At 54.1% G+C, this 24,791-nt stretch overlaps 1 protein-coding gene across 1 annotated transcript; it reads right to left on the bottom strand.

Moving 5' to 3' along the window:
- Window positions 1-880: 880 nt before the first annotated feature.
- SLC26A11 (solute carrier family 26 member 11) lies at window positions 881-24,765 on the bottom strand. The gene is made up of 17 exons (XM_046677337.1): window positions 24,655-24,765; window positions 23,356-23,591; window positions 22,585-22,777; window positions 22,098-22,183; window positions 20,488-20,567; window positions 18,948-19,090; window positions 13,492-13,667; window positions 13,009-13,081; window positions 10,767-10,817; window positions 8,665-8,725; window positions 6,492-6,547; window positions 6,169-6,309; window positions 4,891-5,018; window positions 4,476-4,575; window positions 3,900-4,033; window positions 2,529-2,601; window positions 881-1,741 (listed from the first exon to the last, which is right to left on the bottom strand). The coding sequence occupies exons 2-17, from the start codon at window positions 23,587-23,589 to the stop codon at window positions 1,650-1,652; spliced, it is 1,821 nt and encodes a 606-aa protein (XP_046533293.1). The 5' UTR covers window positions 23,590-23,591; window positions 24,655-24,765; the 3' UTR covers window positions 881-1,649.
- Window positions 24,766-24,791: the final 26 nt, after the last annotated feature.

Below are 24,791 nucleotides of genomic sequence, written 5' to 3'. Positions count from 1 at the left end.
TCCAGTATGAACTCCTAACTAATCACATCTGCAGGGACCCCATTTCCACACAAGGTCCCATTCTGAGGTCCTGGGGGGTAGGACTCAGCATATGAATTTTAGGGGGACACAATCCAAAGCACGACAGACGCCACTGACTGGATCTCAGTCACGTGGCCACACTCCGCACAAAGGAGGCTGGGAACTGCGATGGTATTGGTGACCTCGTTATCTCCTGGGTCAGCTGTACGCACCGCAGCAGCCAATGGGTGAAGAACATTTGATCATCTGTGTCATCAACAGAGCCACATGGGTCCTGGTCTATAGACCAAGGCTCAGAGAGCTTGTCTGGCTGCTGAGGCACAATGGCAGAGTGCAGCCCTGCATCTTCTGACACCGAGGTCCAAACTCCTTCCAGGCACTTATCTTTTCTTTTTTAAAGCTAATGTTTAATTATGAGCTAATACACTAAGGTGCTGTTCTTTGAAAAATTAAACCATACATATACAGTTAAAATCAACCCAGAAAGTGTAGCACCAAGAAGTAATCACTTTTATCAGTTTGATGTGTATCCTTCCAGAACTTTTTTTAAACTCGAACATACATCATAGAATCATTGAGTGGGTGCGTGCACGCAAATGCTACCTTAAGGTGGGTTCCCTCTGCAACTTGCTTTTTTCAGTGAAAGATCTGCTAGTCCGTGTACTCCACCTCATTCCTCTGACTGCCACACAACCTTCCGCAGTTTGCATGTTCTGTGGTTAAGACACGCAAGGCTTGACCTCTAAAGATGATTGAAGTGAAACTCAGAACATACACCCCCTTGCCGAACGAGCAAAGTCCACGTGTAGGGAGCTAAGTAACCCGTGACACATACACGGAATAACATATCAGGTGGCCATTAAAAGTCACGTATTGTCTATTTATTATCACAACAAGTAATTCACAGCAATGACCACTTGAAAATGTGGATTACAGAGCACCACGTATGAAATGATCCACTCACATCAGACTGTGAACACACACCCCCATGCGGACACGTCCGAGTGCTGGAGGGAGGGGGTTTGGAACTAACACCAAAGTGGACTGGGGTGGGGGATGGTTTCCTGCAGTGTTTACGTGAAGCATTTACGATTTTTACAAAATCACCAAAGCTATTACTGTTTTAATTTAGAAAACACAAACAACAAAATTATTTTTAACAGACACTTTAAGTCGTTTGGCACACCTTGGTTTTCTTCGCATCAACAGCACAGACGGCGCCATCGAGGTTGGAACCCATCTCTGAGATGCCCACAGTGCGCCCCGCTTCCTCTGAAATCCAGGAAGGGGCAAGGGCTCAAGGACTGCTCTCCTAGACGAGGTTGAAGTCCCTGCTCCTTCCTCTCTCACGGGGTCTGTCATTCTAGAAGGTTCTCTCCTAAACCACTCTTGCAGAAAGGGTTCATGCCCAGGAAGAGAAGGCAGGTAATTTCGCAGTCATCGCAAACGAGGCCAGTGAGTCCCACCTGCGGCTCTCCAGGCGCGGCTGCCTTCTTCCTCCCCCACGTCACCTGCTCAGGCTTTCTCAACCCCTCAGGCCAGCGCGTTTAGGAGGCGGCACCTGGCATCGCAGTGACAGGAACCTTCTGCGAGACTCTCCAAACATCACATGCCCATGGGTGGCCCAGTTAGGCCTTCAACAGGGCGACCTTGTGTTCCGGGACAGAATCCTCGCTGATGTTGTAGGGCTGGGACCCTGGTTCTTGCTTCAAGTATTTCTCTGCAGAAAACACAAGGTTTTCAAACACTAAGAAAGTGGAAGTGAGGACAGGTCAGCTCAGAGAGCGGGATTAAAGGCTGGCATTTCCGGGTCCTAGAGCACAGGGAGCTGAGGGTCCCCTGGGCCGGCGCCCTCAACCCTGCGCTGCGTTTCACCTAAGTCTCCTTCAGTGCCTCCTCACTTTCAGTGCCATGAGAACCCTTTCGTATTGCTGGGTGGGTCCCCTCGTACGGCTGGGCCACAAGTGGTTCCTGCATCTCCTGCAGATAGCCATCTGAGCTGCTTCCAGCAACAACATGCATGAATCTTACAGATTCATGTTGAGTCGAAGAAGCCAGATGCAAAGAGTCCTTACGACTCCATTTATTTGATGTTCTAGAACAGGCTACACTGACCTACGGTGGAAGAAATCAGAACGTGGTTACCCTTAGTGGGGTAACTGGGAGACAGCATGAGGGAACTTTCTGGAAGGATGGAAATGTTCTACATCTTGATACACCCAGCTGTATCCACCTGTCGGAACTCAAACTGCCCATTTAAGATCTGTGCATTTCACGGTCTGTAAACCATGCCTCAATTAAAGACACACGCACCCCTAAGAAATAAAACCCCAGAGCAGGAGGGCCCCCTGCCAACGTGCCCACTGCCTCCCCAGCCATCCTCGCACTCCCCACTCTCGGACTCCGATCCTCCCGTTTCCCAGAGTTCCCGTCCTGCAGCCCTGATGCCACAGAGTCTGGGCGCACGGGCCTGTCTCGGCTCCCCCAGTGCCTCTGCCTGCACCCACCTGCTTCCTCCAGGGTGGAGAAATACTGGACGCCCTTCAGGTCAGCGGACAGCAGGACACGGAGAACGGGGACCTGACGGATACACAAACGTTAGTTCCAGGCAAGGATGATCCTGCTGCGGCACAGGAGGGCAGGCGGCCTGTGGCAGGCCCTGGGTCCACCGCCCTCTGGCCACCTCGCAGGCTCTCTCAGATCTCCGGGTAGGTACCACTTCCCCTCCACTCAGGGAAACGGACAGAAGAAACGCTGCCTCTGGGAAACGCTGGAAGAGGAACATTTTAAAACTTACACTCTCCGAAAGACACAAAGACAAGTGCTCTGCAAATATGACACAGGATATAACGCATAGTGCACAGATCTGGAGCCAGATGCCCCCAATGAGAAGCCCGGGCCGCCACCCTTGCTGTGTGACCTTGGACAGGTTACTCGGTTTCTCTGAGCCTTGGTATCCTTGTCCCAACATGGGGATGATGATGATACCAACCTCACTGGTTGGTCGAGAATGAATAAAACCCTGGTAAGTACCAGCTGTGACCTACGCCCATGGCGCTGGGCTCCACGTGGTGCCTTGTTTCACAATGAGCTCACAGATGTCTCTCCCGAGAGGCTGTGGGACGTGCTTCAGTCCCTGTGTGCCACGTGTAGGATGTGGAAGGCAGGTGGCATTTAAGCACAACACAGACCACATCCCTGTGTTGCTGCTAGTCAGCCCCGCTCGCAGGCGCGGGGAGCTGGGGTCCCGCCGTCAACCCCGGCCCAGGCTGCGCCTGCCGGGAAGAACCCCTGCGACTGTGCTCTGAGGGTATCTGAACACCGCGAGGGGAAGCACGAATGCTGTCTGGAACAGCCCCAGGCGCTCTGACAGCTCAGGACAAGGATTCTAATAAATCTCTCCGGGACTTCCTCTGTCACCCTGATCAGTACAGTCTCTGGCAGAACCCTGTTCTCTCCAGTCTCCTGAAGCCCCCACGACATTTTTTTGTGTGCATTTCTGTACTTATGTGTCTGTTTTTGCTTCTTAAAATACAAGCTCCCTGAGAACAGGAACCAGCTCTCGCTCACTGTGCACCCCCAGTCCCAAGAGGTGCATGGAAGGGACACCCGCCAGCACTGACCTCAGGGAAGTGAGGTCACACATGCATTCCCTCAAGGGCAGGGGCTGCTGCTCCCCATTTCACAGAGAGGGAGGCGGAGGGGCCGAGGGGACAGGAATGGCTAGATGAGAGGCAGGGCCAGAGCCAGCAGAGGGCCTGGGCCCTGCACAGCATGGTGGCACAGCCCAGAGATGTCACCTTCCCACGGGGCCCAGCTTTTCCTCCCTGTGAACCACGGCTCCACTGTGGGTGGGCAGCAGCCCTGGGCTCACCCACCTGCAGGCCGACGAAGGCGAGGGTGACGCCCTGCTTGTGGAAGTCCTCCAGCAGCTCCCCGAGCCCCAGCACCACGGTATAGTCGATGCTGCAGATGTGCGTGCACTCCAGGACCGCGCAGCGAGGGGGCGATGCTGGGGAGACAGGTGTCAGCCGGGTCACACCGGAGGAGGTGGCCAGAGAAGGCTCTGGCCAGAGGCACGGGGGAGAACGAGGCCATCGAGCGCTCCGTCCCCCGGCAGAGAGGGGACAGGGTGGGGGGACCCGAGACAACAGCTGTTTGGGGACAGCGCAGCAGCTTCCTTCAGAGAGCAAACAGGCCCCTTTTCTTCCCTGAATACCAACTCCCCGGAAGGGGACAAGCATTGGGGACTGTCACCCTTGTTGCATGCAGACTGTAGGCACCCACTGGACGCTGCTCTGAGATGCTCCGAGACCTCCTGGGCCCAAGAGTGGCGAGCTCCTCCCTGACAGCCAAGGGCGGGGCCGTGGGGTCCTGTGGGAGCCAGGCTGGGGTGCGGAGAGGCAGTACAGGGCCCAGAGTCACTGCAGTACCCCTCGCCCCGGTCCACGTACCTTCTAGGGCCCGGCTCAGTATTGCCTCCCGGAGGGCCTCGACCGCAGGGAAGTGCAGGCCACTGACCGGCTGCAGGACAAGCACTGGCCCCTCGGACACCTGGGGACGGCATGGGGGAGGCCAGTGAGTCCTGGAGGCAAGTCCACTAGGGCAGCTCTGCCAGGATTCGGGGGACAAGGGGTGCAGAGCTGGCAGGCGCCCTCACCCCACGCCCAGGGGGACAGCCCAGTACTTTACGACACAAGGACGATACCCGTCCACTAGGCAAACGGCCACTTGCAGTGCTGAGGGCGACGGTCACACCAACAGCTCAAAGCACAAGACAATGGAGACAAAGGGTCCTGCCACGGCCCACTTCCCCCACCACACCCCGAGGCCAGCAGAGCCCCTCTCGGAGGCCACACGGGCTACTACCTGCATCTTGGGTCTGGCCACGGAGTGCAGGAGAATCAGCACGGACACCAGGGTCCCTGCCAGGATGCCGTACTGGACCTCCCAGAAGCAGAGCAGGAACGTCACGCAGAGGGGCAGCAAGTCCAGCCCTGGGAGAGAGGGGCCCAGCTGAGGGGTGGCCCCTCGTCAGTGAGCCCAGCTCCCAGAGACCTCTGCGTTCCCTCCGACCAGCAGACGAGGTTGGACAAAAGCAGAGTATTCGGGGCTTTTCGCATAATAGGTAAAGGTGTCATGGATCCCAAGCAGCCCTGGAGGGACCTCCGTATGGGGACTCGGTGACTGATGCTGCCGACGGCCATGCCAGCTCAGGGACGTGTCAGAGCAGAAAATCCTTCCCTGCCTGGACTGAGGGGCCGTTAAGACTTGCTTGGCCAGGCCCAGGCCCCCTGCCCTCTGGGAGGAGCCCACAGTGGGCACTTCTCAGGGGACTAAGAAGGGACTTGGAGACAAGGCCAGGGCTGCAACATGGGGGTCAGGGCCACCACAAAACCCCTCAGAAACCGTGTGACTTGGTCGAGACGCATGGCTTCTCTGAGTGGCAGAAGGAGGTGCCCTGGGCAAAGTGGGTGGGCTCAAGGGCAGCCCCGGATTCCACCCCCACACACATAGCTCAGACATGGCCCCCTCCGCCCTGGGCCTCCGCCCAGCAGTGGCATCTGCTATGTCCCACACAGCACATTAACTGAGGCCCAGCAGCGCAGTTTCATAGATCAGACACAATGCTTTAGGAACGGGCCCAGGCACGTGTTAGGTGCACAATCAAACCATGGTTCCTTTCACCGGATATCTCATGGGGCCAACGAAAAACCAAAGAAAACAAAACTTGTTACATTAAAGGAACTGCAGGTCCAGGGAATCCTTGAGCCACTGTGAGCGGAGGAGAAAGGGAGGCTGTTACACCGGACCCCACTGGTCATCCTGGAATGTCTCCCATCCCTCCCCCAGCTAGGCCGGCAGGGCACGGGGCCACTGAAGGCAGGTGACCAGGAGGGAAGGGCGGAGGGAGGGGAGCGTGGCGTGCCGCAGATGCGCTCAGCGCTGCGTAGAGCTGGTCCAGGGTGCTCTCGGAGGCCTGAGGAGCTGATGGGAGCCCCTTTTCCCGGCAACCCGCCCTCGGCCTGGCAGTGACACCTCCCAGAACTGCGTGACCCTCCCAGCTCCCACCCACCACCATGGCCCCCGGAAGATGGTCAGGGAATAAGCAATAACCTCCACGTTGACCGAGGAGGAAATACATACTCTTCACGCGCCAGAGAGTCCCGATGATCTTGGTGTCGAACAGGGGGGCCACGGCCATGATGATGACAGCGGCCAGGGCGGACTTGGGGATATAGTAGAAGAGTGAGGTCAGGTAGTCCAGCGACAGCAGCACCAGGACTCCTGCGGGGGCGTCGGAGAGCTCACGGCCCGACCTCGCGACCTCCACTCAGCCAGCGAGGAGCCCGGCGGGAGGGGCCGGCCCTGCACTCGGGGGACGGCCGCTGCCCCGCGGTTCCCTGCTCTCCTTTCCTCCCATCCTTCTGCCTGGGCAAAAGGGGAACACAGTGCATGGGGGCGCTCACCTGTCACCAGGCCCCCTGCTGGGGTGCACACTCCCGACTGGGCGTTCACGGCCGTCCTGCAAGGCAATACAGAGGCCCATTAGTTGCTGTTGGACCCCAGAGAGCAGGGAGGCGGCAGTGCAGACAGCTGTGGCTGATCTCCCGAGATGGGGCTGCTCTCGAGGGACCACCTGGGCCCCACGACGTCAGCACCGAGTGGGAGAGGCTCAGGAGCACGAGGGAGCTTTGATGTCCCCTCACCAAAGGGAGATTTCTCGGACCTTCTAAATAACCCAAAGCAACCCATCAGCACATGTGAGAGAGGCCTAGCTGCAAATCGGAACAGCCTACAGAGGACCCGTGAAATAAAACTCGCCCCTGTGGGCTGAATTATGGCCCAGCCCAAATCCACATGCCGAAGCCCCCAGGACCTCAGACTGACTGTATCTGGAGAAAGAGCCTTCAAGACGTGGTTAGGTTAAAACAGGGCAGTTACTGTGGGCCCTCGTGCAATCTGACTGGCGTCCTTATGAGAAGAGGAAATTTGGACAGACAGACACCAGGCATCCGTGTGCAGAGGAAAAACCACGTGAGGACACAGTGAGGAGGCGGCATCTGCAAGCCAAGGAGAGGCCTCAGGAGAGACCAGCCCTGCCGACATCTGGATCTTGGACTTCCAGCCTCCAGACTGGGAGAACGTAAATTGTTGTTCAAGCTGCCTCGTCTTTGGTATTCTGTTGTGATCGCCCTACAAATGTAGCACGCTCCCCTACAATGGAATTCTCTGCTGCCACTAGAAATGAGGATGCAGATGCTTGTTTTTACTGCTATGGAAAGATGCTGACGATACTGTCAAGTCAGGGGAAGCCCACTTAACATATACACACGTTACATATGTAGATACACGAACACACAGGCACACGTAGATACACTGCACGAACAGGAAAAAACCTGAAAGGAGAAACTCCAAACTTCCAACAGGGAGGGTCTCCCTGGGTGGTGGAATCAGAAGTTAATTTTGCTTCTTTTTCGCTTCCATTTTGCCTGTTTGGAAAACTGCCCTCAGACAGAATGCCCAGAAAAGCCCCCTCTGCCGCAGGGCTGGTCCTCGGGCCCGCATCTCCCTTCGCCATCACGAAGGCCACGGAGGAACCGCGACTGGATTTCAGCAGCAGGACAGGACGCTGCCTCGTTGCGCCCCCCAGGAAGCCCTCGCCACAACCTCTGCCCACCCATACTTCCTCCGGAAATAACTGTCCGTCTGTACATCTCCACGGAAGGCCATCTCGTAAGTCGCCGCTCACCTCTAAGGAGGGGTGCAGAAGTGTCACTAATTAAACATGCACAGACTTTTTTTCAGCACCCACTACATACAAGCTTCTGTGCAGACCCTGGGGGGGCACAAAAACGCCACCTTAATGGCACAAGCCTGTGATCCAGCTACGCCCACAAGACGAAAACACGTGAGAAGTTCACCCGAAACACGGTTAGCAGTTTTGTTTCATAAACATTAACGCAGCACGTGCCGTGTCACCGGCATTGGTCTACGTGCTTTTCTTTTAATCCTCTAAGTGACTCTCTGAGCTAGGCCCGGCTATGTGCCCATTTTACAGACACTGAGGTGCGAGGAGGTTGGGCAGTGTGCCCTGCGTCCCCTGGGATGGGGTGTTTGGGGCCCTGGGAAGGTCCAGTACTCAGACAGAGTCAGGTCAGTGGTTCTGGGGACTCGGCCTGAGGGCCAGGCCTGCTGGCCAAGCCCTCTTTTTCCTTTCACCACAGGTCACTCTCCCGTCCTGTCCTCCTGCCTTCTAGCAACACCACAGTGGGGTCTGCGCTCGCCCCCATGCCCCACTTCCCAGGCAGAGCTGCTGTCCTTCCCACCCCCACTTCTTTCAGGAATTAACTCTGCACCAATATGCTGGGAGCACTCCAATGCACTGGCAACTTGTTAGTATTAGATTGCAGCACAAAGCAAGCTAGGTGAGATCCTGGAGGAGAGCAGAGCGAGCCCCACTCCTGCTTTCCCACGGATGCCAGGGCTGGCGGGGCGCAGACTTGTGCCGGGACAAGACTGAAACGGCGTCAGGACGTGGGCAGGGCCAGCAAGGGCAAGCTGGTTCTTTGAGCTGGACCAGGACCCTCTGAACTGGGCCCGGACCTCCCTGGAGGCACAGAGGAGGATGTGGTCACTCACCGTCCAAAGCTGCCTGTGACCGGGTAGGAAGAGACCAGGGAGCCCAGCATGTTGGTGAGGCCTGGGGAGAAAACAGAAGGAAAAGTTCAGTGGGGAAGGGGGAGAGCATAAAACAGAGGGAAAAAATAGATGAGATGGGAGGTGGCGGGAAGGGGAAAAACCAGAAATGAAACACAAGCATAAGAGAGGGGAGGAATTACGGGAGGGGGTGTCCTACATCTGCTGGGCTCGACAGCTCGTCCACACACACTCTCTCTTTCTCTTAGGGAAGGATGAAACAAACCATGATCTTCGCCAGGATTGCTGAGGTCGATTCCAGCTTTAAAATAACTCCGACTGCGGCCTTGCCCATGCACGTTAAAATGCCCTTTCCCTCTATAGCAGAAAAGGGAACCCCACCTCTCCAGAGGGGGCGGATGGCCGAGTTAGGCAAGTGCACACAGCCAGACCCAAGTGTGCGGAGGTCAGCTGCCGTCCACCTACTCCACTGAGTTGAGGGGTAGGAGATCACGGCTAGTCAGCTGACTTCCTCATGTGACACGGATTAACCTCTACTGGATGGAACCCTGCCTGGAGCCTGGCTGGGACCTGAGAACCGAGATACTTAAGCCCATGTTTATCACAATAGACCCCACTGGCATCTGTCTCACCCAGGGGCCTCCACAGAGACCACAGTCTGCCCCCGCTGTAAAATGGGGCCACAGGTTGAAGACCTGCTCTTGAGACAGCCTGAGGGGGGCCCCACTCAGAATCAGGCCCCCCTGGGTCCCATGGCCCAGCTCACGTCTGAGAATGTGGTCAGACATGAGCGGGCGCAGCAAAGGCTATGCACTGACCACACGTAGTCACCATGACTCCTTACGTGGGCTCCACAAAAGCTGGGTCAGAGACCCGAATCCGTGCAAAGCTGCTGATGGGGGGTCCCCTAGCGCTGGCGTTCTGTGGGACCCACGTCAGCCTCTTGCTATGCGTGTGCTGAAAGCTGCCTGGCCTGTCTCATACCACGGAGTCAGCAGCCCTTGCATTAAATGTGTCCGCCTTAGTAGCCTCAGCTTCGTGACCATCACTTGTCACTTCTGTCTGTGTTGTGCTCTGGAACTCACTGCATCATCAGGAGAGGGGTTTTGTGCTATTTGTAGAAACGGGAACGAGATGCCCTGAGAACTCACATCGGCAGCATTTAATGGTGGGTGAATGGAGAAGTCTACAGATTTTCTCTGTCCAGGGGCCAGTGATTCTGGGGTAACCCCGACTCTACCATCTACCGTGAAATCAGAGAGGGGCACCCCCAACATCCCAGGTGTGACCCATCCCGGGGCCTATGCCCTTTGCTGTCAAGAAACCCAGTGGCTCGGCTCCAAAATGCTGCCATGAAGTAGCCTAGGCAGAAGTTCCCGGTGGACTCCTCCGGGAAGGAGCCCAACGGCACTGCCTGGTTAGACCTGTGCCCGCCTCACGAGGGTAGGGAGGAAAGGCAGGAAGGCCTGGCATCCACAAAATTAAAATCAGCAACGATAACCAAATTTAAGATGCATGCCATGCTCTCAAAAGGAATAACCAGAGAGGCCAGATTGATGAAGACAAAACAAAAGAAACTAAATGTGACAGCTGGCACAGGCCCCATCCACAGCCGGGCAGCCTGGGGCCGACCTGAGGCTTCCCTCATCCACCTGCCTGGCCTGGGGGGAGGCCACAGGCAGGGGCAGAGGCAGCCAGGAGCCCCACAACCAGCGGGCTCACCCGAGGCTCCATGTGGCCACGTTCTTCAGTAATCTGACTCCTCCCCCAGCCCCAAGCTCCTCCTCCCACCCCAGGTGGAACATTCCAGGCATTCCTCGGCACAGAATGAGGCTACAGACCTCATGGTCCGGTACACAGCAGGCACTCAATAAGATTCAGCCAGACTGGACACCAGATGCCAGCTCCCTCCCTACTCCCAGTGATTAAACTGGACCATGTGGAGATGTGAGAACGACTCCACGCTAATATTTCAAAAGGGCCTGCTCCTCGCCCCTCATCTTGAGCATCACCATATGGGCACAACGGGAGTGACACACAGAGGAGCACACCCAGACCTCAGGGGAGCCGCCCTGCAGCCTTACCGATGGCCAGCAGCTCCTGGTTGGCGTCAATGCGGTAATTATTTTGAGAAGCTAAAGAGAAGAGACAATGAAATCACTGTCACTAGATGTATGACATTATCAGAAAATGTTCATGAAATGAAAAGATAGGTTTTACATTCCTGTCTACAGCCTTGTCTAGGTTTTGTAAATATAAACGTATAAACACATATACAGTATCTACATACACACAAATGCACATGCGTGCGTGTCGTGTGCGTCACACACAAACGCAGAAAGCCAGACAGCAGAATGGCAACGGTAGTTAATTGAGATGGTGAGGGAGGTTTCAGGTGCTTTGTTTCTTTATCCATTCCTGCACTTTCAACAATTTCCACAATAAACATCTATTGCTTTTATAATAGAGAGGAAAAGTTCTAAACCAAAAACCTCTCTGACTACAAATCAGGAAAACTAGAAGGTCACAGATGAGGCCACCCCAGAGAGATGAGCAGGCAAAGATTTACGGGGAATCAGGGGGGCCTGAACCTAGGACAGAGGTGGGCAAACGTCTTCGGTAAAGGGCCAGACTCTAAGTATTTGAAGCTTTGAGGGCTGCGCTCCCTGTCGCCACTACTCATCTCGCCGTTGCAGCCTGAAGCAGCTGGAGAACTCGTCAGCAAGCGAGCCAGATCGTTCCAATAACCCCTTCTTTGTGAACTGTGAAATACGGATTTCACATACTTTTCATGTCTCCCAAAATACTAATCTTCTCTAGATTTTTTCCAAACATTTAACAATGTAAAAGCCATTCTCAGGTCACGGGCAGCTGCCCTGATTCGGGAAAAGGACAAGCTTTACAAACTAGAAGAGGAGGTCAGCTGACTCTAAAAGAAAACGGAAAGTTTTCTAAGATGAATAAAAGCTGGAAGATGCAGATTCCAAGACACCCCCCAAAAAATTATCAGAAAAACAAAAACTGAACAAGAGAAATGTGAACTGAACATGTTGCAAACTGAAATGCAGCGTGATCTTGAGCAACTGCTGGTGTCTGAAAAGGAACACCCTTTAGAATGGAAGTTCTCCTTGGAATGGTGTCAAGGTCAAGATGCCGGAACTTCAGAGAAGGAAATTTACTCCTGGCTGACAACCTGGGCTGGGCAGTAAACACAATTTACGTAGTCAACAACAACATAGATCCCATTTACTGGGTTTTAACCTCTAGAATTAACCTATACCCAAACGCAAGGAGGATTCAACTATGTTGCAGAACGGGGTGAAAATGTCCTCCAGCGAAGTCCCGCGGACCTACGAGGGAAGGGAGGGGACACGTTGAAACAGCCTCAACGCACGTGGAGGGAATCAGAGCACTGAAGACGAATAGATGCTTAGATTAATGTTTCCCGGCCTCGCTGAGGGCGAGCAGGGGACAGGCCCGGTGTGCTCAGCCAGCTGGAAAGGGCACGTCGTTAAATTTTTAGGAGTGTTGTGAGCTGGTTATTAAAAACAGCATTATCAATTAAATGAAAACTCTCAATTAAATTACATTAAAAGCAGAGATAATACTTAAACGTGTCGTTCCTAATGATTCTGCTACATTTCACTGTGACTGTGGAGGTTATCTAACTGCGCCTGTGCGGCGGACGGTGGCTACGGCACACCTCATCCCAACCTGGGGACGTTCAAACTCCACGTTCGGCTCGACATCGGCCGGGGGTCAGGGGAATTTACACCCCAGGAAGTGCAATTGGCAAAGGCTAAATGCAGGGGCTTTTATTTCCCCAGGCTGTCCAACATTTCCAGCCACCACTGGAAGGCGTTTTTTTGTTTGCTTTTTTGTTTTTGTGAGGAAGATTGCTGCTGAGCTAACATTTGTGCCAACCCTCCACTTTATGTGGGACGCCGCCACAGCATGGCCTGACGAGCAGTGCTGGGTCTGCACCCAGGATCCGAACCTGTGAATGCCGGGCTGCTGAAGCAGAGTGTGCGAACTTAACCACGACACCACTGGGCTGGCCCCTGGAGGGCATTTTTCATTGTAAATCCATCACTGTTATAGATTTTTTTTTAAAACATGAGCATGTATTACTTGGATAAATACTCAAATTTTTAAAAATAGAGCAGATAAAAGCAAGCAAGAAGGTAGGAGGGCCAAGGCGTGAGGGCAGGTGTGGGGGGATGGGGCGGGCATGGGGGCGGGGAGGAGGTACAGGGACGAGGCGTGGGGATGAAGCAGCGGGCATGAGGTGCAGGAGCAGGGGCAGGGGTGGGGCGGGCGTCTTACCGAAGGACTTGGCCACTGCGATGCTCTCCAGGAGACCCATCAGGGGCACCACGGCCAGCCCTGCCCCCATGTCCTGAGAGAGGAGAGAGGGTGGGTGAGTAGCCCTCTGGGGAAGGTGAGGATGGGTGTGCCCAGGCAGTGGCCCTCCAAGGCGGGCACGGCTCTTCCACATCTAACAGAAGCAAATGTGCTGCAGGCTGTGAGCTCACACAGGCGAGGCAGTGGCTCCTCATCAAGCAAGGAGCAAGCCGCAGAGCAGAGCACAGCCAATTCCTGCTCTGCCAGGATCCACAGTGGGAGGAACACCCTGGGCTCAAGGCAGAAAAATCAATGTGGAGTCCCCTGAGGCTTGCCCAAGGTGGAATTCTTTCACACCTGTCCCTGCCCCCAGAGGTGGCCCTTCCTAGCTGAGCCCAGAGCTCCCTGTCACTAAGCAGATACATTACAGGAACAGAACCGGCCTGGCTCCCCATCTCTACCCACCTGTACCATCTCGGTGAAGGAGACTGTCCCGTTGGCGGTGGTCACTGAGAAGGGAGGGGTCCGGACTGGAGGGAGCCCCTCGGCTATCTCCCCAGTTAGAACGAAGGGCTGGTATCCGGTCACCTCGAAAGAGTACGCAACCAGGGCGGCAAAGGAGACCACAAGGGCATTGCGAGCTAGGACAGAGAGGGAGAGGCTGTCGGTGGAACCTGGTTCCTCTGGGTGGCTGGGGTAGACACCGCAGGAAGCAGAAGACCCAGCCCAGCCACGACCCCTTCCAGGCCAGCCTGGGAAACCACACAGATACAAGCAAACGCGTGGCAGGCACGAGCACATGACACCAAGGAAAACAAAGCCGTTGGTTAGGATCAGGGTCAGGGCAGTGACAGACAGGGCCAGTGTGCAAGTCATCTGCTGGTCACCACCATCTACTGGTGACCACACAGCCGACAGCACAGCTGACAGCACAGCTGGAAAGACACTTTGACATCAGATGTCCAGGGAAGATTCCTCTTCAGAGTAAGACGCAGTGAGAGAGCAGGCTTACTCTGCAGCCGGAAACAACCGACAACTGAACAAAATGCATGGAACAACGGTTTTCAATGCTGGATGTAAAGATGCTGGACATAAAGGCACGAAGGACGATGATCCCTTGAGATGGGACACAAGGGAGGTGAGCCTGCGATGGCCCTGTAGCTGATGGCCTCGAGCGTCTCTAGTGTGTGGGGTGTGGAGGGGGCCCCCAGCAGAGCCTGGGGTCTCTCTGATGGAAGAGGCAATGCTGGGAGTCCAGGGACGTCATGGCGGCTGAGCTTGACAGGAAAGCTCACAGGAGAGGAGATGACCCCACCGAGAGAGCTTGGAGACCTGTGGAGGGCCCCCCGTGGGTGTGCAGCAGAGAACTAGCAACCCACACCTATGAGGAAACTACAACGCAAACCGGGGAAAGAGACACCCAAGAGGGTTAGAAGGGATGACCCCTGACACGGGCCAGGAACAGTTTGTGTCCCCAGCAGCCAGAACGAAAACCTCATAACTCACGGGGCATCAGGTACTCAGTCAGGATTTACCCCAGCAGCAGAGAAATTCGCCCTGGACCTGGGGTTGCAAGTTATCGCTGTAAAAGGCTAGACAATAAATATTTTTGGCTGTGTGGGCCATCCAGTCTGTTAAGATTACTCAACTCGGCTGTTATGGCACAAAAGCCGCCAGAGGCAATACAGAAATGAATGGGAGCCGCTGTGTTTCAATAGAGAACTGGAACACAATTCCAGATTTGGCCCATTGGCCATGGTTTGCCACCATCAGCCAACGCCTGCTCTAGAATGAACACCACTCTGTTCTAGCCTACCAAGCTTAAGAAAAAGACCCGAATGGATCAAAGTATTCCAAGCAACTTAACTACTTCTCAGAACAAAGCTCATGAAGATTTCTAGAATACAAGAATATCCAGCACCCATCAAGGTCAAAGTCATGACATCCAACTGAAATCACAAAATCCAGTGAAAAATCACCAGGCGTGCAAAGAAGCAGGAAAATATGACCCATAATGAGGAGAATAATCAATCAATCAAAACTGACCCCCAGTGACACAAATAGGACAGAATAAGCAGTCAGGACACTAAAAGGAGTAAGCGTACCTGTACTCCACAGGTTCAAAAGCTGGTGGGAAGATTAAGTATGTTAAGTAGAGACGTGGAAGACAGACATGAAAACCACAATGTCTAAGATGAAAAAACACCAGATGTGATTAACAAAAGACTGGATATTGCAGGAAAAAAGACAAGTGAACTTGAAGATGTGGCAACAGAAACCATCCAAAATGAAACACACAGAGGAAAGAAAGATTAAAAAACTGCACAGATCATCAATAGTGCAGGACAATTTCAAGTAGCCTAATTATATGTATCAGAGTCTGCAAAGAAAATCTGAAGCGGGGGGGCAGTACAAAGATCCAAAGAAATAATGGCTGGATATTTTTCCAAATTTGGTGAAAACAGCAAGCCCACACATCCAAGAAGCTCAATGAATCCCAAGCACAAGAAACACCAAAAGAACCCACACCAAGGCACATCACAATCAAACCGCCCCAAACCAGTGATAAATAGACTATCTTAAAGTAGGCAGAAAAAAGGGTCAATTACAGAGGAACAAAGATAAGAACGGCATACTTCATGTTGTAAGCAAAGCGGCCAGGAGACAGCAGAATCGATCTTTAAGGCACAGCCATGCACCATATAACGGCGTTTTGGTCAATAACAGACTACATATATGATGGTGGTCCCACAAGATTAGTACCATACAGCCGAGGTATGTAGTAGGCTATACCATCTACGTTTGTGTGAATACGCTCTGTGATGTTCGCACAGCAATGAAATCACCTAATGATGCATTTCTCAGAAAGTATCCCCTTTGTTAAGCAATGCATGACTGTACTGAAGGGGAAAAAAACTGTCTAGAAATCTATATTCAGCAAAACTAACTTCCAAAAATGGGAGCATAATAAAGATTTTTTTTGGACATACAAAAGCTGAAAGAATTCATCACCAGCAGGCCTGCACGACAAGAAAAAATACAGGCGGTCCTTCAGGCAGAAGGAAAATGATACAGGTGGAAATCTGGGTCTACACAAAGGAATGAAGAGCACCAGAACGAGTGACAATGTGGGTAAGCATAAAAGACTTTGTTGTTATTATTTATGTCTCTTTAAAAGTAACTGCATGTTTAAAGCGGAGGTGATTGCTGTGGGATTTGTAATAGATGTTAAAGAAAAATATAAGACAACAATAGCACAAAGGCTGGAAGGGGAGAAACAGAAGTATCCTAATCCTGTCATAAGTTCTTATATGAACACGAAGTTGAATGCACACTGCCTGAAGATAAAGATGTAGACAATAAACCCTAAAGCACCCACTGAAAAGCAAAAAACACACAGGCAACAGTGATAGCCAATAAGCCAATAAAGGAAATAAAAAGGAGTCATAAAAGATACTCAATCCAAAAGATGGTAGAAAGACAGGGAAAAGGGAACAAATGAGACAAATAGGAAACAAATAGAATTATGTTAGATCTAAAGGCAAACATATCAATAATCACATTAAATGTAAATGGCATTATCCCCAGTTAAAAGACAGAGATTGTCAGATTGGATTAAAACACAAAAACCCATCTATATACTTCCTACTAAAAACATAATTTAAACAGAAAGACACAAGTTAAATATTTTAAAAATGAAAGCATAGGAAAATCTATGCTAATACTAATCAAAAGAAAGCTGGAGTAAGCTCTCTATCAGAAAAAGTAGATTTTGGAGCTAAGAAGACTCTCAGGGATAAAGAGGGTTATATCAAGAAAAAATTGTAATCCTACGTGTGCATGTAAATGCAAAGTATGTTCTCTGAGCACAGTGGAATTAAATCAGAAATCAACAGCAAAATATTAACTGGAAAATCCCCAAATATTTGGAAATTAGCTGCTAAATAGCACCCGATTCAAAGGAGAAATAAAAGAAACCACTTCTAAATAACCCATGGGTCAAAGAAGAAGTCAAAACGGAAATCAGAAAGCACCTAGAACTAAATGAAAACGAAAACACAACCTGTGAAAACTGTGGGATGCAGCTAAAGCAGTGCTGAGAGGGAAACATACAGCACTGAACATCTATATTAGAAAAGAAGAAAGGTCTCAAATCAAAGACCTGAGCTTCTGCCTTCAGAATTCGAAAAAGACAAAGTAAACCCAAAATAAGCATAAGAAAGGAAATAATAAAGATCTGCCTTGTCCTAGCTGTGTGACCTGGAGAAGTCTGTCTTAATTGTTTCTTTTGCCTTTAATAGCCTCATTCTCCTCACTGGCAAAATGGGGAAAATATCATCCCATCCTCAGGCCTCTTATGAGAATCAAAAGGAGTAACGTGTGTGAAGTGCTTTATAAGCCATAAAGCACCGTATGTCAGATTACGACTCATTCCACTTCTGCACGGCTCCCCTTTTCCATCTGAAAAGGGGAAGAAGTGACATAAGGATATGTTGGAGCTCAAGAGGCACAAACTGCCAAACAAAGTACTGCTATAGATTAACTGTCCTCACTCGGCTAAAATACAAGCTTGAACGATGACTTTTTTAAAAAAAACTGTTGGGAGCTCGCTGACTTCCTAAGGCGATGCCACATGTCCTGGAGAGAAAGGAGACAGCAGCTCCTGAGAAACCCATGGGGTTTCAGAGCAGCATTTCTGACTTGGCATGCCTACCAATAACCTGGCGAGCATGTTAATCTGCAGGTTCTGAGTCAGAGGTCTGGGTTGGGCCTGCGAGTCTGCATTTCCAACAAACTCCCAGGAGATGCACAGGCTGCTGGTTCGCGGCCACATTTTGAGGGTCAGGGTTTTAGAGAACAGAGCATTTATCTGTTTCACTATTTCACAGACGACTGAACTAAAGCTCATACACTTTGGCAAGTGACCTGTCCAAGATCAGATGCTGGGGAAGCGGTGAAGCTGGGCTTTGAAACCAGGTAATCTTACTCTAAGCCCAGAGCTCTTCCACCCTACTGAGCGCTCAGTGTTTACCCATGGCCTCTGGTCTGCAGAATGGTGTCTAGTGAGCGACTCTAGCGACTGGGGACCAGCCTGAGGAGGCGGAAGTGACTCAAGGGGCCTCTCCCTCCTACAGCTAGCTGGACTTCACGACCACGGAAGAGCAGGGCCACGCTGGGGCTGATTTCCTTTCCCTTCTGCCCTGGGCAGGTTCAGCAGATCCCAACGCTCCCTTGCTGTCCTGTACCTGCCTTCCTCTCTGGGTGTCACCGACCGGCAGCTCAGCCACAGGGACCTCTGAGGGGAGGTTTCCACCCTCCAAGAGATGGCCCTTCAACGAGCAGATGGCCTCCCTGAAGGCCCCAGTCTTACAGCCTTTCTTTATGGATCCTTTTCTTAACTGTGACTCAACCTGTGGATTCCACGCCTGAAGCAAAATGTTTACCCCAGCAGGTGCACCGTTAACACACAACCAGCTGGTCTCAGTGAAACTTGTTTTCTCCCCCAAGGACATGAGTGCACACCAGGGTTTCTGGACTTCGGCACTACTGACATTTTGCTCAGGTCATTCTTTGCCGCGGGAGGCTGTGCACTGCAGGACGTTGAGAGGCATCCCTACCTCTACCCACTAGACGCCAGTAACAGCTTCGCCCTATAGTGTCAACCGAAAATGTCTCCAGACATTGCCAGATGTCCCCAGGGAGGGAAATCGCTCCTGATCAAGAACTGCTGCAAAACAGTGTTCTCAGCCTCGGCCGCGCATCACAAGCACCCAGCGAGTTTCAAACACCCCAGGGACCACGTCACGTCCAGACCAGTGACATAGGAATCTCTAGGGGTAGGACTCAGGGCTCCCACGGTGACCACAACTTGCAGCCCAGGCTGTGCAGGACAGCAGTTCCTCAGCCAAAAGGCCCCTCACCTGTGGTGGCAGTCCAAACCAGCCCGTGGCTGAGCCGCACGCCGGGGGGCATCTCGGGATGGACAGGAGGCACGTGGTCCCGCATCAGCTTCAGCACCAGCAGCAGCACCATGCAGACCAGCCCCAGCACTGCATCGCCCACCCTGCAGACAGACACCTGGTTGCTGCCCAACTGGCCAACCGCACATGCCTTCTGGCCTTTGGTTGCCACTTCTGCAGGAAAGCTTTCTCTCTTGATTGCTCTTTTCGCTTTTTCCTAAGAAACTGCATCTCTGTTCTATTTCAAAACTTTACTCAAAGCTCAGTAAGTACACAGGCTGCGCGGGACTGGGAGTGGAGGCCCAGGCCACCACGGCAGCAGGGCTACTGGTCTCGTTTTTTGTTTTTTTTTTTTTTAAAAGATTTTATTTTTTCTCCCCAAAGCCCCCCAGTACATAGTTGTATATTCTTCGTTGTGGGTCCTTCTAGTTGTGGCATATGGGACGCTGCCTCAGCGTGGTTTGATGAGCAGTGCCATGTCAGCGACCAGGATTCGAACCAACGAAACACTGGGCCGCCTGCAGTGGAGTGCTCGAACTTAACCTCTCGGCCACGGGGCCAGCCCCTGGTCTCGTTTTCAGTCACGTCGTTCTCTGCGCTACAGATGCCTCGTCAGTTCCACAGACTTAGGACTAAACAACCCTTTCATTTCTGACAGTCTACAATGCTCTCCAACTGGTCAGTCTCCACTTCCGCTGCCCCCCAGGAGACTGACCCCCACCGCTGCATCTCAAGGGCCAGGGAGCCCCTGGCTTCCATTGGGTTCAGTCCCCAGAAAGCCTCAGCAGCAGCTCAGAAGGGGAGAAGAGGACGGTGACAGGTGTCCCCCACTCCCTCCAGGCATCAACACTGCTTGCCCCAGGCAGCCCCCCTACAATTCCTGACAGATCATTTCTTCCTCTTGCTCCTCCAGCCAGAGAGGAGTCCTGGCTGCAGGCTGGGCTCATCTAGGAGCAGCTCTTGTTTGTCCCTCTAACCTGCCTGCCCCCTGGGAGGGACTCCTCCACCTGGGGGAGGTGCATGCTGCAGGAACCCCACGACCAGCTGCCTAGCTCTCATACTCTCTCTACCTGCCGTCTCGTCCTTGGGCACCTGAACATTCTGCTGGCATCTCCTCCTCCTCACTGAATAGCAAACCTGCTCTTCCTCTTTGCGGTGTCTCCCCATCCCACCACCCAGGAAAGCTCTGCACGGGGTCGTGCTGACTGGCTCTCAGGTTTCTGGGAGCAGAGCTTCTCCAACCTCACCACGCACACCAGCCACCTGCAGTTCTGTTAAACCTGACTCTATTCAGCAGGTCTGGGTCAGCCCGAGAGTCTGCATTTCTAACCAGCTCCCCCGGGGTGCTGATGCTGCTCTGGGAACCCCTGTTTGAGCAGCAAGACCCCAGAGGATGGAATAAATGCCACCCAGGAGTGGAAATGGGGAGGGGGTCGGGACAAGGGGTCTGGGAGGACGAGCTTCCTTATATGGGGGCAGAATCACAGAACCATTGGGGTACCTGGTCTCTCCGATGTTGCGGAAGGTGTGATAGACTTGCAGGAAAAACTGCCGAGGGATGTTTTGCAGTCCCAGGAGACTCTGCTCAAACAGAGATTCTGATCAGACAAGCTTCCCCTGAAATGAAACCTGAAGCGTGAGGCCCCTCCCTTGCAGCATCTCAACAACGTGTAAATCCAGAATCCTCCGCCCCCAAGGTCCCTTCCTGGGGGCACATCTCAGGGCTCTCCAGGGACCATCTACCCATTCCCAAAGCCCCCAAGGGCAGATCTCAAAGTTATCCTTGGGGGAAGGGCATTTCACAACGTTTGTGGGGAGCGACACCTCTCTGCAAATTATTTCCATTTCTGAGGAAAATCAGCCCGGGAGATCTCAAAGCAGGGAGACCGGTTCCACCACGCCCTGGTCCGAGGTCCAGGGTCCGAGGCCCCAGCCCTCCCACCCCGCCGCTATTGGCTCATAGCCGCGTCCGTCATTCAGAAGCCCGCCCACCACTGTGCAAAACGCGCCGTCATTGGTCCGAGGTTTCGTCCGTCACTCGGAGTCCGACCTGCCGGGCACGACCCTCCCCGCTGGAAGGAATAACCAAGGTGAGCTCCGGACTGAACAGCCCCGGGGGCTCTGAGGGCCTCCAGGGAAGGGGGCTGGAGGAACCCCCCAGGCCTGTCACCACGACCCTGGTCCTCCATCGGGAGGGAGAAGGGGCTCTACTCTGTGCTTTCTTCTTCTATGGGCTTGAGACCCAGTGGGGAGCGTCAGATGGGTAAGTGGAGGCCCAGACTCCCAGGGCTGTCAGGGTCCCAAGGACCCCAAAATCCGCTGAGCACACAGCCCCCAGGGTGGACCGACAATGGCTTCTGCCCAGGTCAAGAGGAACCCACCTGCACCCTAGCCTAGGCTCACATGGCTGTGATGACCTAATCAAGGTTTTAATGACTTTGGGGGGGGTCTAGTGTCCCCAAGTACTAATGCATAAAAAGGCTACCCTCTATGCAGATTACAATCATATAAAGGCGCATTCCTGACATTAAAAATGAAAGCTATTGGTTCCAGAATAAAGGACAAACCATCACACGAAACAGCACTTGCCAAGCTTCCCTGATGTACATAACACATAAATCGCATTCGCCCACACCTTTCTAAGTTGCTTCCTCCTCTCTAACTGGAGATGATGACAAACCTCCCTCCCGGGGCTGTGGTGAGAATCAAACACAGGGAAAGTGTGTAAGCCAGTCCCCAGCCATAGTAGGAGGGCAAGAAGTGCTAGGTACTTGATTCTCACACACATATCTCCTGTCCTCAATCTTCTCACTCCCCTCCATCAGGGAAGACTGTCATGGGCCAGCCTGGAGCAGAGCCTGGCCATGGCTCATGGATGGCAAAACTCTACCAAGAGCAGTGCTGTTGTTACTGGTCCCCCAAACTACCTGTTGTAGAATCTGACCTTCACCCAACATCTCCCCAGAGGGATCATTTTAGTAACAGAGACCCATGTGAACAGTGCATGCTTCGAGCTCAGGAACAGCAGGACGTCGACTGGCCCGCATATATCAGGACCTGGCTTTGGTCCTGCTACCCTACAGGTGTCCCAGTGCCAACTAGCATGCCTACCTTGATCTGCCCGAATCCGATGGTGACGGCAGCAGCGGATGTGAAACCTTTAATGACGGGGCAGGAGATGAAGTCCAGCAGGAACCCTGGCAGGCCAAGAGGGAATACCAAGCTGGTCCCAGCTCCACCCGGTCCCAGAGGACACAGGCGGATGTAGGCTGAGAGAGGTGACGTGGGTGGGATTAGGGCTAAGGACTCATGGGCAACATGCCCTGTGTGGACTGGTTTGGACAGCAAGAAATGGAGGCTAGGGTCTGAGGCCCTCGACACTTCTCCAAGTGTCCTGGCCTCTAAACAGAACAGGGTACAGGCTGAGGGCACCCCCCCCCCCCCCACACACACACAGGGATAGCCCTTGAAATGCATAGGAAAAAATGCTCAGGGTGTGGGCATCTCCAGGAGGCAGGTACCCGGGTACCCCAGGAAGAGCAGAACCACAGCGCACGCTTCCCCCGCCCCCAACGGCAGGAAAGCCTGAGAACCTTACCCAAGCGCAAGAACCCCATGGCCAACTGGATGCAGCCTGATAGGAAGGCCAGCAGCACGGCATAGGCGGGCTCATGGAAGGTGCAGAAGGAGACCAGGAGGGACATGATGGCCGTGGGGCCCAGAGTCACATCCTTGGAGGTGCCCAGGAAGAAATACACGAAGCACCCCATGAAGGCAGAGTAGAGGCCGTACTGTTGGCAGAGAGAGCGATGAGCACCTAGGAGCCACCCGGCACACCCACGGTGTCCCTGGTGTAGACGCCTGAGCACACGTATCTGTGTGTCCATTATGTACTTTGGGCACACCAGCACATCCAGGCAGGGTAAACCACTCACCCTCTATCATCCATGGGTGTGGACCTGCTGATTAAGGGACCTCCTTTCTATCTGCACCCAAGCGGGGCCTTGGGGACTATCTGTGGGAGCACAAAGGCCTGTGTGCTTCTCTGTGAGTCTGCGAGTCTGAGAAAGCGTTCTTAAGGCTACAGTGAGTCATCCCACTAGCCCCATTAGGCAATTCAGAACTAGCCTGGTGCCTGTGTGTGACAAGTGCCACAAGAGCAGTTTCAGGGGCGTGTGTCTGCCCAAAGGTAGTCACATGCTCTAGACCATAACCCAAGGCTTCCTGGGCCCCCTGGGGCAGGAGCTCTGGGTGCCCGGCTTGTCTGGAAAGGATACTATGCATTTTTACTCTGCTTCTCTGTGGGTGCTGAGGCCCAGAATGGGGTCAGGCCGTGGGGAGGCGATGTGGCTGGGGACAGACATCTCACCTGAGGCGGGAGTCCAGCCACTTCAGCGTAGGCCAGCGCCTGGGGAATGACCGTGAGCCCGACCGAGAGCCCGGCGATGAAGTCCATCTTCAGCCACTGCATGGAGTAGTCCGGCAGCCAGGCCAGGATGGGCAGCCTCCTCTGCACAGCCGCAGGAGAGCAGCAGCAGGCCTGTGGGGCCATCCCTGCACCCGAGGGCCTGGCCTGACCCAGCGCCTTCACAGAGGAGGGCATGCCTGGGGTGGGCGTGGGGGCAACACAGACACGCAGTCAGGATCCCAGGCTCAGAGAACCCAGCAATGGGCAGGGGGCCCAGGGGCATCAGGAGCGGCACAATGCAGTTCCCTTCTAGGGGGTCTGAGCCAGATGGGTTAACCCCCACCCCCCTTGCTGGAAGAGAGAGGAAGCCAACAACCTGTGCGGAGCCGGCCTCAACCAAAGGTGGAGTGGCCCCTCCCCTGCTCTCTGCTCTCCCTGAATCCCACCCGCCCAGACCCCAGGTGCCCTCTCTCCCTCCATCACTTGCCGGGAAGAATATGATAAAGGAGTTCTCAATGAGAAGCCTAAACACTAATTAGACCAGGGTTTCTCCTCCCAGGAGATTGTTTGCTTTTTTTTTTCCCCTCCCCACGCAAGTTTTCGGGAGCAGCACAGAGAGACACAGGGTCCATGCGGGCACCCTAGTCTGGCTGGTGGGGTGTGTTGGGGGCACTGGAGGCCCTGAGGGCCCCGACGCTTTCCAAGTGCGCACCATGGCGAGTTCCACCCACTACTGCGGACTGCGGCGCAGGCGGGTTGGGGCGGGGGGTCTTCCATCCTGAGTCTGCGCATTACGCCAACCCCCACCTGTGGCATTCGCATCCCTAGAGGGGCCTCGGGGATTCTAGTTGGTTCTGGGAGAACGTCAGAGACTCCTCCATTAATTCAAGGTGCGCAACACCCTCTAGGGTCCTGGCGCCCCACTGCGCGCAGAGCCAGCCTCAGACCACCCCCCACCCCCGGCCCCGGCGGGGCTACTCCGGGCAAAACCCGGCTCCCACCCCCGAACCCAGCCTGGGGTCTAGGGTGGAGACCCCACGTCGGCTGACGGTCCGCTGCCTGCCGGCCCCAGCAAGGCCGAGGGCGGCGGGAACCTGAGTCGGGACGCGGTGGGTGGAGAGCCGGGATCCCCACGGGAGGAGCCCGCACCCTCGGATCCCGCGTCGGCCGCTGCCGACGACCCCGGCCGGTCCCGGCAGCTCGCCCACCCCGCCCCGGGTCCCGCACCCCGCCACCACCCGCCACCCGCCGCGGACTCACCGGGCGCCGGAGATCGGGGTCTCCAGTGTCGCCGCAGCCAGATCTGCAGGAACCGCAGCGGGAGGGGGAGCGAGGGGCGGAGCCTGTGTGCGCGTGACCTCGGGCCGAGGCGGGCAGGGGCGGGGTCTGGCGGGCAT

This window comes from Equus quagga, chromosome 11 (assembly GCF_021613505.1).
Source record: "Equus quagga isolate Etosha38 chromosome 11, UCLA_HA_Equagga_1.0, whole genome shotgun sequence".
NCBI classification, from domain to species: domain Eukaryota; kingdom Metazoa; phylum Chordata; class Mammalia; order Perissodactyla; family Equidae; genus Equus; species Equus quagga.
This window is presented reverse-complemented; position numbering and strand designations above follow the sequence as displayed.

Excerpts from the sequence above, each read along its gene's own strand:
- SLC26A11 (XM_046677337.1), bottom strand. The coding sequence starts at position 23,589 with ATGCCCTCCTCTGTGAAGGCGCTGGGTCAGGCCAGGCCCTCGGGTGCA. Across the intron at positions 20,568-22,097 it reads TCGGATTCGGGCAGATCAAG|AGTCTCCTGGGACTGCAAAA; the intron begins GTAGGCATGCTA and ends CTGTTTGAGCAG. Across the intron at positions 13,082-13,491 it reads CCTTCACCGAGATGGTACAG|GACATGGGGGCAGGGCTGGC; the intron begins GTGGGTAGAGAT and ends CTCCTCTCTCAG.